This window comes from Saccopteryx leptura, chromosome 4, assembly GCF_036850995.1.
Source record: "Saccopteryx leptura isolate mSacLep1 chromosome 4, mSacLep1_pri_phased_curated, whole genome shotgun sequence".
NCBI lineage: Eukaryota > Metazoa > Chordata > Mammalia > Chiroptera > Emballonuridae > Saccopteryx > Saccopteryx leptura.
Genome location: NC_089506.1, coordinates 100,088,766 through 100,107,655, shown reverse-complemented (window position 1 = coordinate 100,107,655; position 18,890 = coordinate 100,088,766). Strand labels below are relative to the sequence as shown.

The window sequence follows — 18,890 nt, the reverse complement described above, 5'->3', positions numbered from 1 at the left end:
CTGTTACACATTTCTATGAACACCCAAGCATGAATCCTTTCTAATTCCTTCCTAATTAATATTTTTCATTTTCAAAATTATAGGAGACCCTTTTTAAGGAGAATCCAAATTCACTGCACCTGACAACTCCCTTGACTTCGTAAGCTTTGGATTTACACTTCCTTTCATCCACGTTAGTCCTCTACTTCCGTCACATTGACTGGAGTGTTGTAAAATTTGCAGAGTTCTTCATTCCCCAGATCTTACCATTCAGACACTGTTTCTGGTTCCTTTCAATTCGGAAAGTTCTGATCATCTAATTTGGGGAAGGCACTACAAAGAACAACCTAATTCCTCTCCTCTGAACAAATTATTCAGATGCGAGAAATCTTTATAAAAACGGTTTTATCTTATATGAAATCCAGCTGCACATTAATTTTCAAAAACCAGTTAGTTAACTCTCTGGATAAACATCCAAAGCAATTATATGTTGTCTACACTATCAGAACGCCCACGGATTTGCACAGAAGTCTAAAAGCTTGGACACACCTCCCAGAAAACAGCTTCTAGCAGAAGCTAGGAACAGTCTCTGAGGTGAGGAAGCTGGGCAGAGGGCCCTCCCTGTAATCTTCTCTTGGCTAAGAGCCACTCCCCAAGAAGGCCAGAGATCTGCCTTCTCAGAATACAGCATGTTCATTATCTATTACATGCAAGGGACAAAAAAACATAAATTGCCTCTGGGCTTTATAAACCACCCTTGACAACCTAGGATCATTACTTACAAGTTACTAAGAAATTTCAGATGAATGAATGAACTTATTTATGATCATACTGTTAACAAGTAGGCTTTTCAGCAAATTCATGCATTTTTAGATAAGCATAATTTGGGTCTAAATTGTGATAGCTTCATTTCACCCTTTAAAAACAGGACAAAAAGGAAAACTGAACCATTGGTAGGTAGCCAAAGAAATCGCTGCCAATTCTAGGATAAAAGAAATCCTCTGACATACTGCCACCTAGTGGACACTGTCCAATACTGACAGGCCTGATTTGAAACTGCCCTCCACAACCACTCTGAAGTCTAAAAACAACGGAAATGAGGAAATTTCACATTTTTTTTTAATCTTCCCATTGTGGTATTTTCCAATTTGACTGCATTAACTTTTCATCTTTGCGGTCAGAGTACATCTGAACAGACAGGAAAACAAATGATAATGATTTTTTTTTAAATCTCAACTTTTATTTCACTCACAGAAAAATTGTTGGGATTTCACAATTTCTCCTCCAGGAAAGAAAGTACACAAAAGATCAATATGATTGGGTAACTGTGGTCTCTAACATTGCTTTTCTTCAACTTCTCCTGAACTCAACATCCAAGAAGTGCCATCCCCGGGGGCGTGTGGGGAAAACTTGAAGAGGAGAAACTATGTCTTAGGTCTGCTGGGACCCGCCTGGCTGATGCTCATCTTTTTACATGTTTTAGGATCTTTCGCCAAACACAGGGGGTGGAGAGACATCTCAGAACCAGCTCAGTCTTAAGTCTGAGCCACTGAGGAAAGATTGTACTGTAAGAATAGACATAAACACCTGGGAGTACTTCCAGCTTCTTTAAGAAGTTATGGGAATTTTGCTCCAGGTAATTTCAACATTTACAACAAATGGTAACTAAGCCTGCCTCTGCCAGCTCAGACTGCCCAAAAGGAGGCTTTGATAACATCCCAACTCAAGAGTGATATGATTAAATTGGTCTTTAATATGTTTGACCGCGGTGGGATTTTTTATTTGTTTGTTTGTTTTTTGCTTGTCTTACAAAATGGTATAAATAGATTGAAACTCCTACTGAGGACATCTCCAGTTGTAAAACTTCCCTGTGAAGGTCAAACCTCTGGAGTCTGGGTTCATCACTAGACATGTCATCCGTGCGTTGTGATGTGAATCATGTGCTCTGCGTGGTACCTGTCGACCCAAACACAGACGAGGCAACTTGTACGGCCAGATGCTTCGGAAACCACTGGCACCAGCTCTTAGCCAGGGTCTCAGGTGGCTGCCTCCCTCCACAGTTCTAGCAGCAGCTGCAGGGACATCTGGCTGGTTGAACAAGGATGGAACACCCTGTTTGCCAGATATAATACAGGGTTCATACACTTGTTAACATATGTAATGCATTTATTTCAACATCTTAATGATATCCTTCATGGAATTCTTCTCCAACAGAGTTGGGAGAATAGAGTATTCATCAGCCGAGTTAATGCAGAAATGTCGCACATGGGTTGTTTTTGCAAATGAGTAGCCAGTTTCCTGTTCCTGCCGAGAAGTACTTCAGATTTCCACTTTGTAGAGAACTCAGAAATCCTTCCCTTCTCTCCAGCCAGAGGACCACTGCCTTCCTTCCAGCGTCCAGCATTTCTCACAGCATGACAGGAACAGCCCTCTCCCTCCTCGCCCGGTCTCCTGCTTCTCTCGGACGAGAGCACACATGGGAGCATGCCCCTTATCTCCTGAAAATTTCCCGGGGCCAGGGGGACTGCCTGCAGACCTCAGGAGCAAGTCCACAGCCCTTACAGAGCCTACATGGCCTGATGAGGAGAAAATACTGAGATGTTCTAAATTAAAATGACAACAGGCAGAGAGTAAAAGAGACAGAACAGTTAGCCTTGTTAATAGCTGTGGACCAGCTCACACACAAGACTGCCCACATCCCTGTATGTCTGTTGGAACTTTGGATTAATGTGTAGTGGCTAATTGAGAAAACCGCTGCTTTTTGCTACGTTGTAGGCAGTCAGACAGACATGCGCAGAGCAAGGACGATGGGCCAGGCACAGAAGGGCAGGAAGCCCCGGGTGCCTAGCAAAGGGCAAAACAAGGATCTCCCCCACCCCCAGGGTGACCTTTCCTCCCCTGCTGCTAGTCATGAGGGTCAGACCCCCTCAGAGGAGGAACAAACAGAGAGGCTGGGGAAGAGCCCTTCAGCAATAAGCCCCCAGGACGGTGAGGTTCTGACGCATCAAATCCATCTAGGCCTCAATTGTGTTTCAGCTCCAGGCCCAGAAGTCTGCATTGACCCCCTGCCCTGGTTCTTATCAGTTAATGGGGACCATGACAATGAAAGGACACATCTGAAAAGCTATTGGGATCCTTCCCTGAGACCTCCAGATAAATACCCCCAGATGAGGACCCAGCAGGTCTAAGGAGCATGCCCACACCTCCCCCGGCCCCCCACACACCTTCTCCTTATCCCAAGCATGTTTTCCTTGTGTTGGGCAAATGAGTTTGTAAAATCTGTACTTTCTTGTTTTGCTCACTTTTATTGTCAAAAATGGCCGCTGACCAAGTGATTGTGTTGTGCAGGTGATACTGTTAATTACCTTCATGCTTGGGAAGGGGCTCGGTTATGCTAATGTGTGCAGGAGGAGCTAGGAGGCCATTTTTGCACAGGCCACGTGGTTGCAAGGGGGAGGAAGCAGCCAAGATGGCAGGTGCTGCAGGGGCACGGAGTGAGAGGCTTTGTGAGCTCTGCTGAGCTGGTGGGAGCCTCCGATGCTAGGAAAACCTGGAGAAAGTCAGTGGCTTTGGGAGCCCGGAATGGAAAGGGAAGTGTTTCCCCACTGTGTGTACTGACTCGCCAGCAGGTTGTGAGGCTCGAGTAAAAAGTATGGCCCACCAGTTCTTGGCTCTGCAGTTTCATTACCATCTGCCTGATGATGGTGGCAGCTACGAGCCATACACCTTGCCTCTCTCTTTTTCCAAAGTTCCAAGGGCCCTTCTTTTGCCTCTGTAACTTGTTTCCTTTCTAAATGAGCTTTTTCATATAGTTTGAGTCTTGGCTCTGAATTCTTTCTTAACAAGAACAAGACTGAGGTTGCTGAACTGACGTCCAGTTTGACTCCCCCGGTCTAACACCCGGTGCCGTTATCACCGCCAACAGTTACACACGCGCTTCCCGGATACTGCCCACAACGACTCCACAGAAGCGGACGTCCATCGTGGGGGGTCGGCCTATCCCAGCACTGCTCCCCCACCCCCGCTCTCTCCCACCCCTTTGCCTAAAGCTCATGTAAATTCTTTCAGAGGACTTAAAGCTTCCTCTCCCCTCCCACTACTTCTGTGTGATGTACAGAAACGTTTGTAAACTCTGAGAAGATGGACATGTCATTCCTACTTAGCCATGATACTGGGGTTATGGACTCCATGCACCAAGACAGGCCTTTTTTTTTTTTTTTTTCCCCTAGTAATGGCCTAATAAATCCTTAAAAAGACTTTCAGCCTTGAAAGTGTTCGTATTGTTTTGTTTTTGTTTTGTTTTCTCTGACAAGCCCTGCATGACTAGGCTGGTTACTTGCCAGGCTCTCCTGCTATTTCTCCCTTATGCATCCAGACCCCACCACCCCTAAGGAGACCCCTGGACCCCAAAGGCACCAGCCACACGGAGCTACTTATAGTCAGTTTTCCCTGCAGGTCTCCTGTTGTCTGGTTCACGCAGACTGCATACAGCCGCTCCCTCAGAGAGCTCCAATTTAATCGCAGAGATTTTGTTTCTATGGTGTTTGGTGTATGAGGCACACAGAACACTCACCAGGGGTCATGAAGAAACTAAAGAGACAGGATGAGAATCAACGTGTCAGCCTCTCACTTTCCTCCTCCCCTGATGCTCACACTGACCTTCAAGTTTAGAGAGCATGGGGGACATTCCACATGCACCTGCATGGAGCTGGAGCTCCCCCAGCTCCACATGAAGAGACAATGGCGATCGTTCAAAAATAACTGAAAACCAATGTGACCTGTCACTTACGTACATGTTATGATCAGTAGAGTGAAGCCTGTGCTTCTCAGCCCAGACCCCCTGGAGCAGAGCCCGCTGGGTTTCAGGACTGGAGAGGGCAGGAGCACGGGGCAGACGGAGGGCAGCTCCTCCCAGTCCCCTCCGAGGGGCCTCCCCCTCCCAGTGGGGCGCCAGGGAGGGGGGAGGATGGACAGGGCACAGGCCCTGCCCACCCTGAAGGTCAGAGTCATCTCCGACTTAAACTGGTAACTTTACATTTTGATCTCTAAATACTTTACTTCTTAATATAAATTACTGATTTAAAAAATTCTCCCAAGGACAAAGTCTTCTCAATGTGCCTTCTCCCTCCCTCCCACTCATTACCCCCTCTTAACCTCCGACTCTATTCACCCCCAAACTGAACCGGCTGCTACCATCTCACAGCCATCTCTGGAAACGCTCAGCCCAGGCCTTCCGCCCAAGGCGGACTGGCCTCCTAGCCCACCCAGCACAGTCGGCGGGCTCAGTCCTCTCCGGAGAGGTCTGCTGATTGGGAAAGACCGTCTCTGCAGACGGGTGATGTGCTCCAGCCATCCAAGGGCTGAGGAAGAGACGGCCTTTGTTCTCCTGAAGCAGAGCGATGTTTTCCCGGCAGTGCGATGGCTATGCTGGGAATAGAAAATTAGTTTTTATTGTTTAACCTTCATGGTTTAAATGAGGAAGCTTCTGCTAGAGTTAAAGGTCCCCTTGGGTTTTCATAAAGCAGCCTTATGACAGCAATATTAGTCTTCATAAACAGCCCGATTTTAAAATGCCTGGTGTTATGGTACTTGTTTAAAAAGCACCATCCGTAAGGGCTTGGCAGAGTGACTGCAGTGTGACACGTCTCGGCTTTCTTCTGCCGCTGGGAACACAAGCTTGCATCCTCACACGGGCAGAGCTGTCATTCACAAAGCCCCGTCTCCTCTGCAGAAGGTGCACTCACACACGCACCCCAAGTGTGCTTCTGACTGCAGGATGAGACTCGGGGAGACACAGAGGGGCCAGGCCAGCCACTGTGGACAAGTGAAGCCAGCAAGGACAGGGCCAGAGTGACCGCGAAAGGGCCTTCAGACTCAAGATTCCTAATGTGTTCATGCTCCAAAGAGCGGAGAAGCTCCCCTCTCAAAGAAGCAGGAAAAGCACCATGCTTGGGAATGGACTCTAGCCTTTTATGCATCTTTCTGGGAATTCGTAATATGGCTACTTCTGGCAATATTAAACCACCATCCACTTGATGACATCAAACAGAGAGACGAGCAGAGATCACTTACTTATTCATTAAACTGGTTTTTTAAACTTTCTTTGAGCGCCTATTGCGTGCCTGTCAATGGGAGGAGAAATGAAACATCGCACAGTCCCTGACCTTGAAAAGCTCACAACTGCATAAGCCAGACCGATGCCAGACTCGTGCCGCTGATGTCATGATGGGCGAACACAAGGAGCCCTGGGCGTGCACAGGAGGGGCTCCTCATGCCAAAGGTGGGCAGCGGGGCATCAGTGTGGGCTTCCATCAGGAAGTGATGCTTGAACTGAATTTTGAAAAAATAATTATAAAACTGACTACATAGTGAATGGCCCAGAATGGCATAAAAAGGACCATGCACAGAGACCCATAATCCATTCATCTATCCATTTCACAAAATGTCCTGGCGGCTGCTAGGAGCCAGGACTCCTGTGGGGTGCTAAGGACGCTGTGTTTCCAGGATCGCCGCAGGGAAGCAGGGGGCGGGTACACAGCCAGGCTAGGGAGCTTGAGGCACTTCCCACTGGTGGGACCACTGAGCACGGCCAAGGTGGGGATGAGACGAAGCCCAGGCTATGAGCCTACAGACTCATAGGTTGGCATGAGGGTTTCAGAACACAGAGGACTTTGTATTCCGTGTTCCACAGCTCAGAACATATCCTGATGACTCTAGGGGTCCATCAAAGAATTTTTAAGCAGGAAAGGAAGCAACATGTTCAGTCACTGAGCTGTGGAGAAACGGACTAGAGCCTGTGAGACCATGGAGAGAGTGGTCACTGCACTGATCCAGGCAAGAAGTGACGGCAACACCTCATTAAGATGACCAGAGTAGTGACACAGAGCAGAGACAAGGATCTGAAGGTTTTGTGACAAGGTGGGGTTGGAGTGAAGAGTTAGTGAGGAAGAATGTCAGATCATCTTCTGGCTTCTGGTTTGGGGCGCTGGAGAGGTGGCACTGTCACTCACCATGAAAGGTAGGTCAGATGAGAAGCGCTGAAGAGAAGAGATTCTGAGTTCACCAAAAATTTCTGATGAACATGAGCCTTGCGGTTTACACTTATCATTATTGATGTTACTATTGCTGCTGTTGCTGCCACCACCACCGCCACCTAGCGTTCGTGAGGAGCAAAGATTGAGGACTAGGGTAGCGGCCTCGTGATGCTATGTGGGAACAGAACTCTCCTGGACCCTGAACTTCAAAAAGTGCAAGCAAACACTGGTTGTCTGATTGTCTCAGATACAGACTGCTCTCTGCAACTTCCAAGACCCACCTTTTCACACCACACAGGCTTGACCGTCCTTCTCAGACAGTCACTTCATTTCCCAGTGGTTTCCCTGTCCTGCGGCGGCTCTCGCCTCTTCTTGGGGTGCTTACACTCTCTTAGTCCCAGGGGCTACTAAAGCCCTCTCTAAAGACAGGCCATCCTTACTAGCCAAGTGTTTCCACGATCATAGAAACTAGGCCCGGATTTCCAAATCAGAGTCTCGGTGACAGATCTGAGAGCCTCTTTGTTTTTTATAAACAAGGGCCAAGTGATTAAGGTCAGCAGGTTTGGGAAACGCTGCTCTCGGGCGGCCTTCTCTCCAGTGTCATAGGCTGTCCTTCTAGGATAAGCCACTCAGGATGGAGTGATCCATTCCATCTTTTACTACCTTCTCCAGCCCAGGACCCTTACTTTGGTTTGCTTCTGCAATCTCAGCCCAGGATTCCCGAGCACAAAATTAGATGCCCCTCATTCCGGCATGCCCTCCTCTTCTCTGTTTCTTTGAAAATGTCAATCCAGACTATCTTCTCTTCTACCCCAGAGTACTTCTAGCAGGGAGGTAAGCCCACCTCTGAGACACCACTCGCGGGAAACCATTCCACCTTTTGCCCCCAATCCTCCCCGAGATTGAGCCCACGGTTGGGCAAAGACAGTAGGTGACCTTAAAATTGTAGGAAAATTCCGTGGGACTTACTTCAGCTTTCCCACAAAGACAGCTTTTATAAATGCTAGATATGACTGGGGTTGATTGAATTGCAGTTCCCAAAACTGTTATGGCAAACAGAGATGAAATCCCATTGGAAAACCACTACATGACTAACATCTTGATTTGGGAACATCAATGCCCCAAACCCCAAGTTTCCTTGTGGGTTTACAAGAAACTTTCTTGGGACAATATTCTTATATACAAAGACAAAGAGATAATAGTGTTTAATTTTTCCCTTTGTTTTTGGTGTATGTGTGTATATTTGTGCACTTAACTAGAAAGAAAGCAAACAAGAAATAATGTCTCTATAACACCTCCAATGATTGTAATTTAATAAGCAGCTAAGATCTACTCAAATTCTAACTGATTTCTTACATACTTTAATTTTAAAAATGAAAATAAGTTTCTTGTAAAAATTGTCATTGGATTCTAAGGGATCAGCTTTACGTACAGAAAAAGCAAATGTTTTATCTAATGAACTTTCTGGTTTTAAATAAATGTTCTTGAATCCACAAACCCTACTGAAAACTGCAGATGATGGTCAAGGTTTATTCAAAGGTCACAGACGCACATGCCTGCACAGACTTTTGAAAGTTCCTCCAAATGATGCATGCTGTTAAATCTACTTTTAAATTCTCCTTTCCTGAAATCTAAATAATTCTGAAGTATTTTAAACTTTAGAAAATAAAATCTTGATCATTCACCTTTTTTCATAGATTTGTGTATTTTCAGAATTAATTAACACTTGCTTATAGAGTGAACCCACTTTCTTGCCTAAATAGGGTTTAGTGAATATCAAAGACTGCTCATTGGCTCCTTTTCCCAATTAGTTGTAGGCCATCTCCTTCCTCAAGCTTTGGTGGGCAACACTGTGCGTCCTACCTGGCAGCCAGATGTGGTCTTATGCATAAGTTCCACCAATAGACTACTGTTAGAGTTGAGGATGTCTCCATTCCCAGGTACTGCCCTCAGTTTCTCTTTCTCCCTTTCCTCTGCCTGGAAATGACAAGAAATAAGGAAGCCAGCTTGGTGCCAGATGTGGAAGATACTTGTTAAAGATGGAAGAGTCTTCCCACTAGCCCTGAACTGCTCACCTCTGGATTACTGCATGCTAGGGAAAAAAATCTCTATTTTATTTAGTTCACTGAATGATGGGCCTCTTTGTTGAAACAGCATGGATGATACCAAATAACAGTGACTGTTTCATTGAGGATCAAAGCCTGTGATTCACTGGGCTCACTATTTTTAAAACCAGGGGAGATTTTGCATTTACACTTGTGAGTCCTGTAGGAGATGAGGTTAAATATGTTCTGATATCAAGGAAGTAAAAAAGAATTTCAAGTAAGACTTGATTGTTCAATAATGATGGCTCTTTTGCTTTATTCTTCATTTTCTACTATGTATTTGGAGCTCAGAGGCTTACTGACTCCAAGAAATACAGTAGATCCTTAAAAATGTGGGGGTTTGAAAAAAGTAGGGGCTTGGGACACCAGCCGCTGAGCAATTGAGAACCCACATATAACTTTTGACTCCCCCAAAACTTAACTACTAATGGCCCACTGTTAATGAGAGGCCTTACCTAAAACAAAAACAGTTAACACATTTTGCACATTATATGAATTATATATCCTTACAGTAAAGTTAGCTATTAAAAAGAAAATCATAAAGAAGAGAATATACATTCAGTGTCTATTGAAAACAATTCACGTAGAAGTGGACCTGTGGAGTTCAAACCTGTTGTTCAGGGGTCAGCTGTATTTAATCAAGACTATGCCAACAGAGTAACTTCCTAGAGGTTGTTTTCATTATTGGCTTTTCATATTCTGAAGTGGAAGTGGAGAGTTTCATAAAATTGTACTCATAAAAGAAACCAGAGACCTGTTTTTAGTCCACATTATAAATCTGTTTCTATATTGTTTACAGGCCATAAAGAGGTGAAGAGTTCTGAGAAAAATGTGACAAAAGGGAGAAATCAGGATGAAGGTAACTTCCAACAAGATCAACCTGCATTATTGCCTTAGGCTCTAATATTAATAATCATTGATTGCAACTTTGGAAAGACATCAGATAAATGAGAACCAAGTTTATAACATACTGAATGGCTTTATGAGTTGACTGATGTCTGTTTTGTTTCAAAATATTAGTTTACAGAGTTCAATAAGTTATCAAACATTTATTTGTTTGTTTCACTTCATTCTCAAAACTACCAAAATATGAGTAGAATGGTTGTCATTCTTGTCCTGATGGAGTCTGCAGCTTTATTTGGTGACCTCTAAAGATTTGATTGTGCAGCTCTTCAGGGAAAAAAAAAATTCAACATTTCCAAATGTATTTATTTATTTATTTAAATATTAAATAAAAAAAAACATTTCTGTACAGGGGCAAAAGTAAGTTTAGAGTTGTGAGTGTGCAAAACACTTTATTCCTGTATTACTATTTATTATTTTTCCACACAAACAACTGTAAATCTACTTTTGCCCACCCCTTTATATTAGGAACATTATAAAATAGTCACAAAAACATAGCTTTTGAAAAAACTAATGCAAAAAAACCCAAACACATATACAGGTAAATCCCCACGCTTCCTTTCCATGTCCCAGGTGGACCACTTCGAATATCCTGAACATCTTACTTTGAAGACAAAAGTGATTGTGTAATTAGTACACTGATCTCTCTCTTGCATATCCTTCTTTCAAATGCCTTTGAAAGTAAGTTTCAGGAAGTTCCTCACACATAGGTATCCAATGTGACGTCAACACTCTCGCATACTAAAATCAAGTAGCATCACAGCCCCAAAGGCTCAGAATGTATAGTTAGTCACAGACAGATGGTTTTCACAAAGCCTGGCCAGGGGGTCTGAGGCCAAGTGCCCTCCCTGGTCATGTGGCCGGGCCCATGCTCGGGCTGAGCTCACCACTCTGCTCCTCAGGCTGCAGAGGCCGCAGGGACCGCCAGAGCTGGAAACAAGAACTGCTTTATAAATCAGAGACCATATTTGTACTAGTGTTTTCTTTATTGTCATAGACTGTTATGATAGACTTCGAAAATTGTGGTTGGTAGGGCTGGATCACTAAGAGGCTTTTGAGTTCTGTGCTACAGGGGAAAAAAGCCAAGAAAACCCAGCCACAAACAAAAAAGGGGGAAAAAACAGCATTACTTGTCTGACCAAAGCTGGGCTGGGTAAACACCACTTTATGCACACATACAATGTGATTTTGTGCTTATGTCTAGCATTCGTCACCACTGGATGGGCTGATCTCTCAATAATGATTGTAGCCACATATGTAATTTTATTTCACGGGTTCACTCAATATCTATATTAGAACTAAAACGGAGATACAAACCTACTTCTAAATGCCTGATGCATCCCTCCTATTTTCAGCATTGGCAAGAGAGATGAGAAATTTGATTATTTTGGCAAGATGTGTAGAATGTCACATTAGCCAATAATCCTTATCAAAGGAGAACACATTTGGAAAGTCATTATTTGGCAAGGGTAAGAGAAACATAAGTCATTAGGCAGAGAAGCTATGGCACAGTGCCTAGCTCAGTATGTGCACTTAATAAACACTGGTTGATTCTTATGATAAGATATGGATAATTATCGTCTCGTTCCTAAAGATCTTCCTGTCTGGGAGAAGAAATCTACCTCCAAATACACATTGATATAGTGTGACAGTCCTCATTCTTTAAAAAGTATTACTCATGCACTATTATTATATACATGTGCTTAATAGGTAAAGTCCTGTAACAATACCAAAAAGAGGGGGAAAAGTAAAATCAATGAAATAAAGTTCTACTCATCTTGTAAGTCATACTAACCTATTTATTAGTATAATTAAGACTCTGTGCCCTTAATAGAGCAGTTGACTATTCTTGTCTGCCCACAAGTCTTTCTCCTTCTGGCTTGCCAGGTACTGAGTCTATTAAAATTAATGTTACTCATTTGGAATGAGGCACCATGTCTCCAAAAGACTCTTAAAATAGTAAAAGTTCTGCCACCATTGCTCATCAACATCATGAAGTACAAACTGGTTTGTCATACTATCTTGGCAGTGCCTAGAAAGCTCAGAGGAAATGGGACAGTGAACAGGTGTGTTCTGATGGGAAAGGTAAGGCAGAAAGGTTCATCGAAGCAACAGAAGTTGTCACTGGACTGCCAGGGAGCAGTGTTTAGCTACCAAGTGCCCTGGGATTTGTTTCCCCGTAAGACAGGAGATAAGGCTATTATTGCTTTCAAATAAATTGTAAACTTATTAAATATTAACATCATTTAAAATTGTAAATAAACTGTCCTCCCACTTTTGAACAATTCAAACTATCCCCAGTTATTTAAAATAACTTGATATCATATTAAGTTATGTACACACACACAATAAGTTCTCCTCTAAGGATGTTGTCTTTCACATCCTTACATTGTCCAACCCAATGTTAAAAGCTTCTCTAGAGGTCCTTAGTTTTATTTACATAAGCTTTGTACATTCCTTATGAAGTTTATTTTTAGGGATTTTTTAAAGTTATGAATGGACTCTTTCATTCATGTTTTCTAATCATTGTTTGAGATGGGGGTAGCTGGTGATTATCATTTACTAATTTTTACAAGCTGTTTCACTTGGTAGCCTTTTAGTTTCTATTGCATTTTCTCATGAAAACAATCACATTGCATACAAATTCTGCCTTCTTATTTCATTTCATTCTTTTGTGTAATTTCCCTAGCTAATATGTTCTAAGAAATGGTGAATCACATGGGACCCTGGGCATCTTCACTGTATTCCTGACTTTAAGAGAAATTCCTCTGTTTACCACCATTGGCTAACTTTTGTCTTAGCAATTTCAGATAACATCAAGAATCCATGTAGCTTTATTTTCAAATGGATTTCAAACATCAAAAAATTTTTTTAATTCTGTCAACCACTTTTTAGTACTTATGAGATGATAATCTTTTCCTCCTTTGATCTGTTAAGATGAACCATTCTTGTATTCTCAGATAAATGCTCATGGCATCTGTTCTTCTTAACATTATTTATTTTCAAAATCATGCGGGATGATCTTGCAAACTTATTCCAGAAGGAACACAACGAATAATATTTAAGACCAAATCAATGGAATTAAAAGTTCTCCTTCATTGTAAGGATATACAATCTGCAATGATCTAAAAAAAAATCTTAGAAAATGATCATTTACCTAACCAGAATTGCCTTAATTATGGGTTCAGTTTTGAATGTATAGATTACTTCTAGTACATGTAAATAATTATTTGTCAATCAATTACTAAGTATTTGGGAAATGGAATAAAAAACAGACTAATTAAAATGAAATAAAACTAAACAATAAAAATGAACCCAAGGTCGCTGGCTCGAGCAAAGGGGTTACTCTGTCTGCTGAAAGCCCACGGTCAAGGCACATATGAGAAAGCGATCAATGAAGATCAATGAACAACTAAGGTGTCGCAACGAAAAACTGATGATTAATGCTTCTCATCTCTTTCTGTTCCTGTCTGTCCCTATCTATCCCTCTCTCTGAAAGAAAAAAAAATGCATCTACTGATAAGACTAAGCACCTACACATTAATTATAGTGAAAACATAATAGTTATAAGCAATGGGTCCTCAAAGAAGTAAAAGCAATCTGCACTTTATTGATTCTATGATGTACTTTTTTTACATTTTAGATGTAATCTGAAATGAAAATGTAACTAGAATCTATATATGATGATTGTGTTTAATTTCTTAGTCAACATTTTTTGTGTGTGTGTTGCATGAAATATAAAGTCAGTTGAAAATTGGTAGTATCTTAGATTTGGTAAAATACAGCTAATATCAATTATAAAGGTTATATAAACAACTTCATCTCCCCACCTCTGCCTCTAACACAAATCCTCTTTTTTAAGAATACTATTACTAGGCTGGCCGGTGGTGGTACAGTGGATAGAGTGTTGACCTGGGACGCTAAGATCCCAGATTTGAAACCCTGAGGTCCCTGGCTTGAGCACAAGCGAACCAGCTTGAGTATGGGGTCGTTGGCTTGAGCGTGGGGTCATCAAAATGATCCTATGAGAGCTGCTTGAGCCCAAAGGCCACTGGCTTAACGCCCAAGGTTGCTGGCTTGAACAAAGGGTCACTGGCTCAGCTGGAGCCCCCCTAGTTAAGGAATGTATGAGAAGCCATCAATGAACAACTAAAGTCATGCAACTATAAGTTAATGCTTCTCATCTCTCCTTTCTTGTGTTTTTCTCTCTCTCTCTATCTCTCTTTCAAAAAAAAAAAAAGAAAATAAACAAAAATATTATTACTATATATGGATTTTTAAAGAGTAAACTAAGTTAAAATTCAACTTAGATTTAAGGAATTTGAAATTTTTAACTAGAGGTTAGGATATGATGGTAAGTGCAAGAGTCGATGCAGGTGTGTGGGCACCGGAGTCACTGGGCTCTACCTGGCTTTGGGTGGAGTTGGTAAAATCATTCTCAAGTGGCCTTATCCAGGAAAGTAAAGAAGGCAGTGTTATTACAGTGTTTCTTTCTCAATTAGAGCTGCTGGCATAAGAGAAGTCACAGGTCTTCTCTGTCCTCATGTCCTCTCTCCTCACCCAGCTCTCCCTGAAAATGAGAGAATGGACACAGAACATCTTGCCCATCACATTATTTCCTGTTTTGCTTGCTTACCTAGTCACCATAGATGACAACAATGGACCCGTTACAATTACTCTCCACAGAGCCCTAAATCAACAGATATAGAATAGGGGGTCCTATCGTGACCAAACAAAATGCAAAGGAAATAGCTAGCAGAGAGTCCTGTGAACTGAGGGAATGGCTATAGGGCGGGGAATTCAAACTAGCAAACTGACCCATTGACTGCCACAAACCACTTTAGTCCTCCTTTGAAGTATGAATTTAAACCTCTCCTCTAAATATATATATATATATATGTATGTATATATATATATTTCCATGAATATGAATGTCTCTGATCACCAAATTCAACCAACAATTTCAAAACAATTCAGTTAATCCCTGGAAACAATTCTCTTTAGCTCTTTACAAACGATTAAAATAAAAAGGAACGAAGTCAACAGCACTCAGCCAGTTCTAATTTCAGTATTAGTAGACTCAACGAGAGCCCTTGACTTATAACCTTGATGTGGACTCACCTTTTCCACAGCTGCTTGAAAAGCCTGTTTAATTCTCTTACATGAATCAGGTATTAATTTTGTGTCTTGACTCTCCAGACTTGTGTCTTGCAAATCTGTGTTTTCATGGAGTTTGAAAATTCTATTAATGCAGTGAGTGTCATCTTCTGATATTCTATTGGGATCCATCTGAGAAACAAGAGGGTAAGGACATTAGAGTGTTTGCCATTAATCATTCTGCTATTTAATAAAGTGTGACTTGAGAACAAAAATTTCATTTTTGCAAGAGTTTTATGTCCCAATAATTAATAGTTAACACAATTACCCTCAAATTGGTAAAAAAAACAAACAAACATCAATTTCTAATTCATTTTTATGAATAGCTGACTATTATCCTCAACACAAGTATATACACGTGTTATTAGGGAACTGTCAAAACAGGCTGATAGGTAGAAGTCCTCATAGAGGAAATCAGTGGTCAGTGCAGGTGGAGAAACCTTTTTGTCTTTAAGTCATATGTAGTATGCTAGAGGGGAATTATGAAGCCCACTTAGACATTCAAAGCATGAAGAAGCCTACATAAATCAGGTGAAATTTAACATCATCTTTAGCCACGATGATTGCCTGGCCTCTTTCCTAAAATAACGTGTAATCTAATCAGCAAAAATAGGGCAAGAGAAATACATTTCCTAGTCCCAAAGAAAACCTGAAGCCAGAGCATAAATCTCCTTCTTCTTCCACCTCTTACCAGTGTTTCTCAGCCGGGAGTGGCTCGGCTGCTAGGGGTGCCTGGGACTGTGTGCGGGTCAGACTGGGCATCGCTGGGGAGGCCGAGGGCTGCGTGGGGCCAGCAGGCTATGTGGGTATGTACTGAGGGGATGCTAACGATCTTGTAATGTAAGGGATTGTCCCATCCAAAATATCCTCATCAAGTTACTAGTTTGTAGCAGCATAAGCATTTAAGTATTGCTCTTTTCTTAAAATTCTCTGCCCACTCCTTCCAGGGCTCTGACAAGCCTTTGCAGTGGTTTCAACTGCCAAGTGTAGAGAAAATTAGCTTTCAATGTTTATAATAGCAATACTTTAAATTGTCCTTTTATTTAAAAAATTCAAAATGCTTCATGTTCATTTACTTATTAGTAGGAACAGACTAGATAAAAAAAAGGGAGAAGGGAGAAAAAAATTACATAAGTTTACAGTAACCAAAGCTTAGCCAATAATACCAGGTCTCCACTCCCAGGTTTAATTATTTTTTTAAAAGGAATCAAAGAGATATTCAAATTTATTAACGAACCATCAAATATAAACTGAAAATTTCCCTATACATATCTAAAATTTTCAAGATGAAATGATAGTCTTTCAACAAATGTGCATCCACAAATATGGATTTTATTATTCCAGTCTAGAAAAATATAGCTTTTCTCTATAATCAATGGAAATATATCACTCATAAAGCAAAACTATTTGCAATCCATATTTACTTTTACATTTTCTTTAAAATAATTAGTACAAATCAGAATATGTCAGTTTTTATATAAGGAAAGATTTCAATCACATGCTTTAAAAAAAGAAAAAAAAGGAGGGCTCACTTTTTTTGTGACAGAGAGTCAGAGAGAGGGACAGATAAGGACAGACAGACAGGAAGGGAGAGAGATAAGAAGTATCAATTCTTCGTTGCACACCTTAGTTGTTCATTGATTGCTTTCTCATATGTGCCTTGACCGTGGGGCTACAGCAGACCGAGTGACCCCTTGCTCGAGCCAGCGACCTTGGGCTCAAGCTCGTGAGCCTTGCTCAAACCAGATGAGTCCGCGCTCAAGCCGGGGACCTCAGCGTTTCGAACCTGGGTCCTCTGCATCCAAGGTCGTCTCTCTATCTACTGTGACACTGCCTGGTCAGGCAAGAAGGCTCACTTTTATCTTTATCTCTCTCTCTCTCTCTAAAAAAAAAGAAGGCTTGACTGGTGGTGGCATAGTGGATAGAGCACCGACCTGGGACATTGAAGTCCCAAGTTTTAAATTCCAGGGTCAGCGGATTGAGTGCGGGCTCACCAGATTGAGTGCAGATCGCCAGCTTGAGAAGGGGATCATCAACATGATCTCTTGGTTGCTGGCCTCAGACCAAAGGTCTCTGGCTTGAGCAAGGGGTCACTGGCTCAGCTGGAGACCCCAGTCAAAACACATATGAAAGCCTGACCAGGTGGTGGCGCAGTGGATAGAGCATCGGACTGGGATGCCGAGGACCCAGGTTCGAGACCCCGAGGTCGCCAGCTTGAGTGTGGGCTCATCTGGCTTGAGCAAAAGCTCACCAGCTTGGACCCAAGGTCTCTGGCTCGAGCAAGGGGTTACTCAGTCTGCTGAAGGCCTGTGGTCAAGGCACATATGAGAAAGCAATCAATGAACAACTAAGGTGTTAAAAACGAAAAACTGATGATTGATGCTTCTCATCTCTCCATTCTTGTCTGTCTGTCTCTATCTATCCCTCTCTCTGACTCTATCTCTGTCCCTGTATAAAAAAAATATTAAAAAAACCACGCATGAGAACCAATGAACAACTAAAGTGATGCAATTATGAGTCGATGCTTCTCATCTCTCACCCTTCCTCTTTCTCTCAAATAAATAAATAGATAAATAAATAAATAAAACAAAAAGCTCATTTATGCCAATAAGTTTCCCACAAAACCAGAAAGCCCTGGGCAACTGATATGAAGGGTCATTGAGTTCAGACCTCGGGAAAGAAGGAACAGTCAAGGATCTGGGGAGACTCATCACCAGAAAACTGCTGAGCTGAAGGAACAATATGCTGTCAACAGGGAAATGCCCAGTAACCTTAAAACTGGTTCAGCTCAAGTCCCGCCAACAAGCTAAGCATCCTCTAACAGAAACAGCAGTCCCCAATACCTTACTCCTGAAAGGAGAACGCCAAGGCCTGCAGCATCAAGGGCTCAGGGAGAGCTTGTCAGAAATGCAGAATCTCACAGTCATCCCTTCCCCCTCAGCTCACTGCCTGAAAATCTGCATTCTAACTACACCCCAGGTGATTCGGACGCACATTAAAGTTTAACAAGTAATGCTTTTAAATATCAAGTATACAAATATAGGTCTTTCTGCTATTAAAGTGACTTCAAATTTCCTTGAACATCAATTTTAAAATGTTTTCACAAGTAAAATCAATTAGTATCAAAATACTGCAGCACTTAATAATAGTTAATGATTTGATGCAAAGAAATATAATGCAAAGACTTTGTCTTCTCTCTAATAAAAGATCTCCATGTCCAGATTCCCCCTCCAATTTAATCAACATCTCTAAGGGTAGGGGCCAACGGAATCCCTCCACAAGTGTTTCAAATGTGCAGTTCAAATTTCAGGATGTATCTCCTACCCCACAAGCAATCACCTAACAAAGCAGTCTTGATAGAAAATCTGTGCTTGGCCCTGGCCTGTTGGCTCAGTGGTAGAGCACTACCCCTTGCGTGCATGTCCAGGGTTTGCTTCTGCTCAGGGCACACAGGAGAAGCGACCATCTGCTTCTCCAGCCCTCACTCTCTCCCATCTCTCTCTCTCACTCTATCTCTCTCTTCCCCTCCTTCAGTCATGACTCAACTGAGCAAGTTGGTCCTGGGCACTAAGGATTGGCTCCATGGTCTTGTCTCAGGCACTACAGTAGCTCAGTTGCCAAGCAACAGAGCAATGGCCCCAGATGGGCAAAGCATCACCCCACAGGGGGCTTGCCAGGTGGATCCTAGTTGGGACGCATGCAAGAATCTATC

General features: G+C 42.3%; 1 protein-coding gene across 1 annotated transcript in view; it reads right to left on the bottom strand.

Annotated features, from left to right (window-relative positions):
• The window catches only part of TNFSF11 (TNF superfamily member 11), a 36,941-nt gene that overhangs the window by 12,933 nt on the left and 5,118 nt on the right, over positions 1–18,890 (bottom strand). The window contains exon 2 of the mRNA XM_066383712.1: positions 15,143–15,310. Coding sequence (XP_066239809.1) covers positions 15,143–15,310 — 168 coding nt within the window. The remainder of the gene's footprint in view (positions 1–15,142; positions 15,311–18,890) is intronic.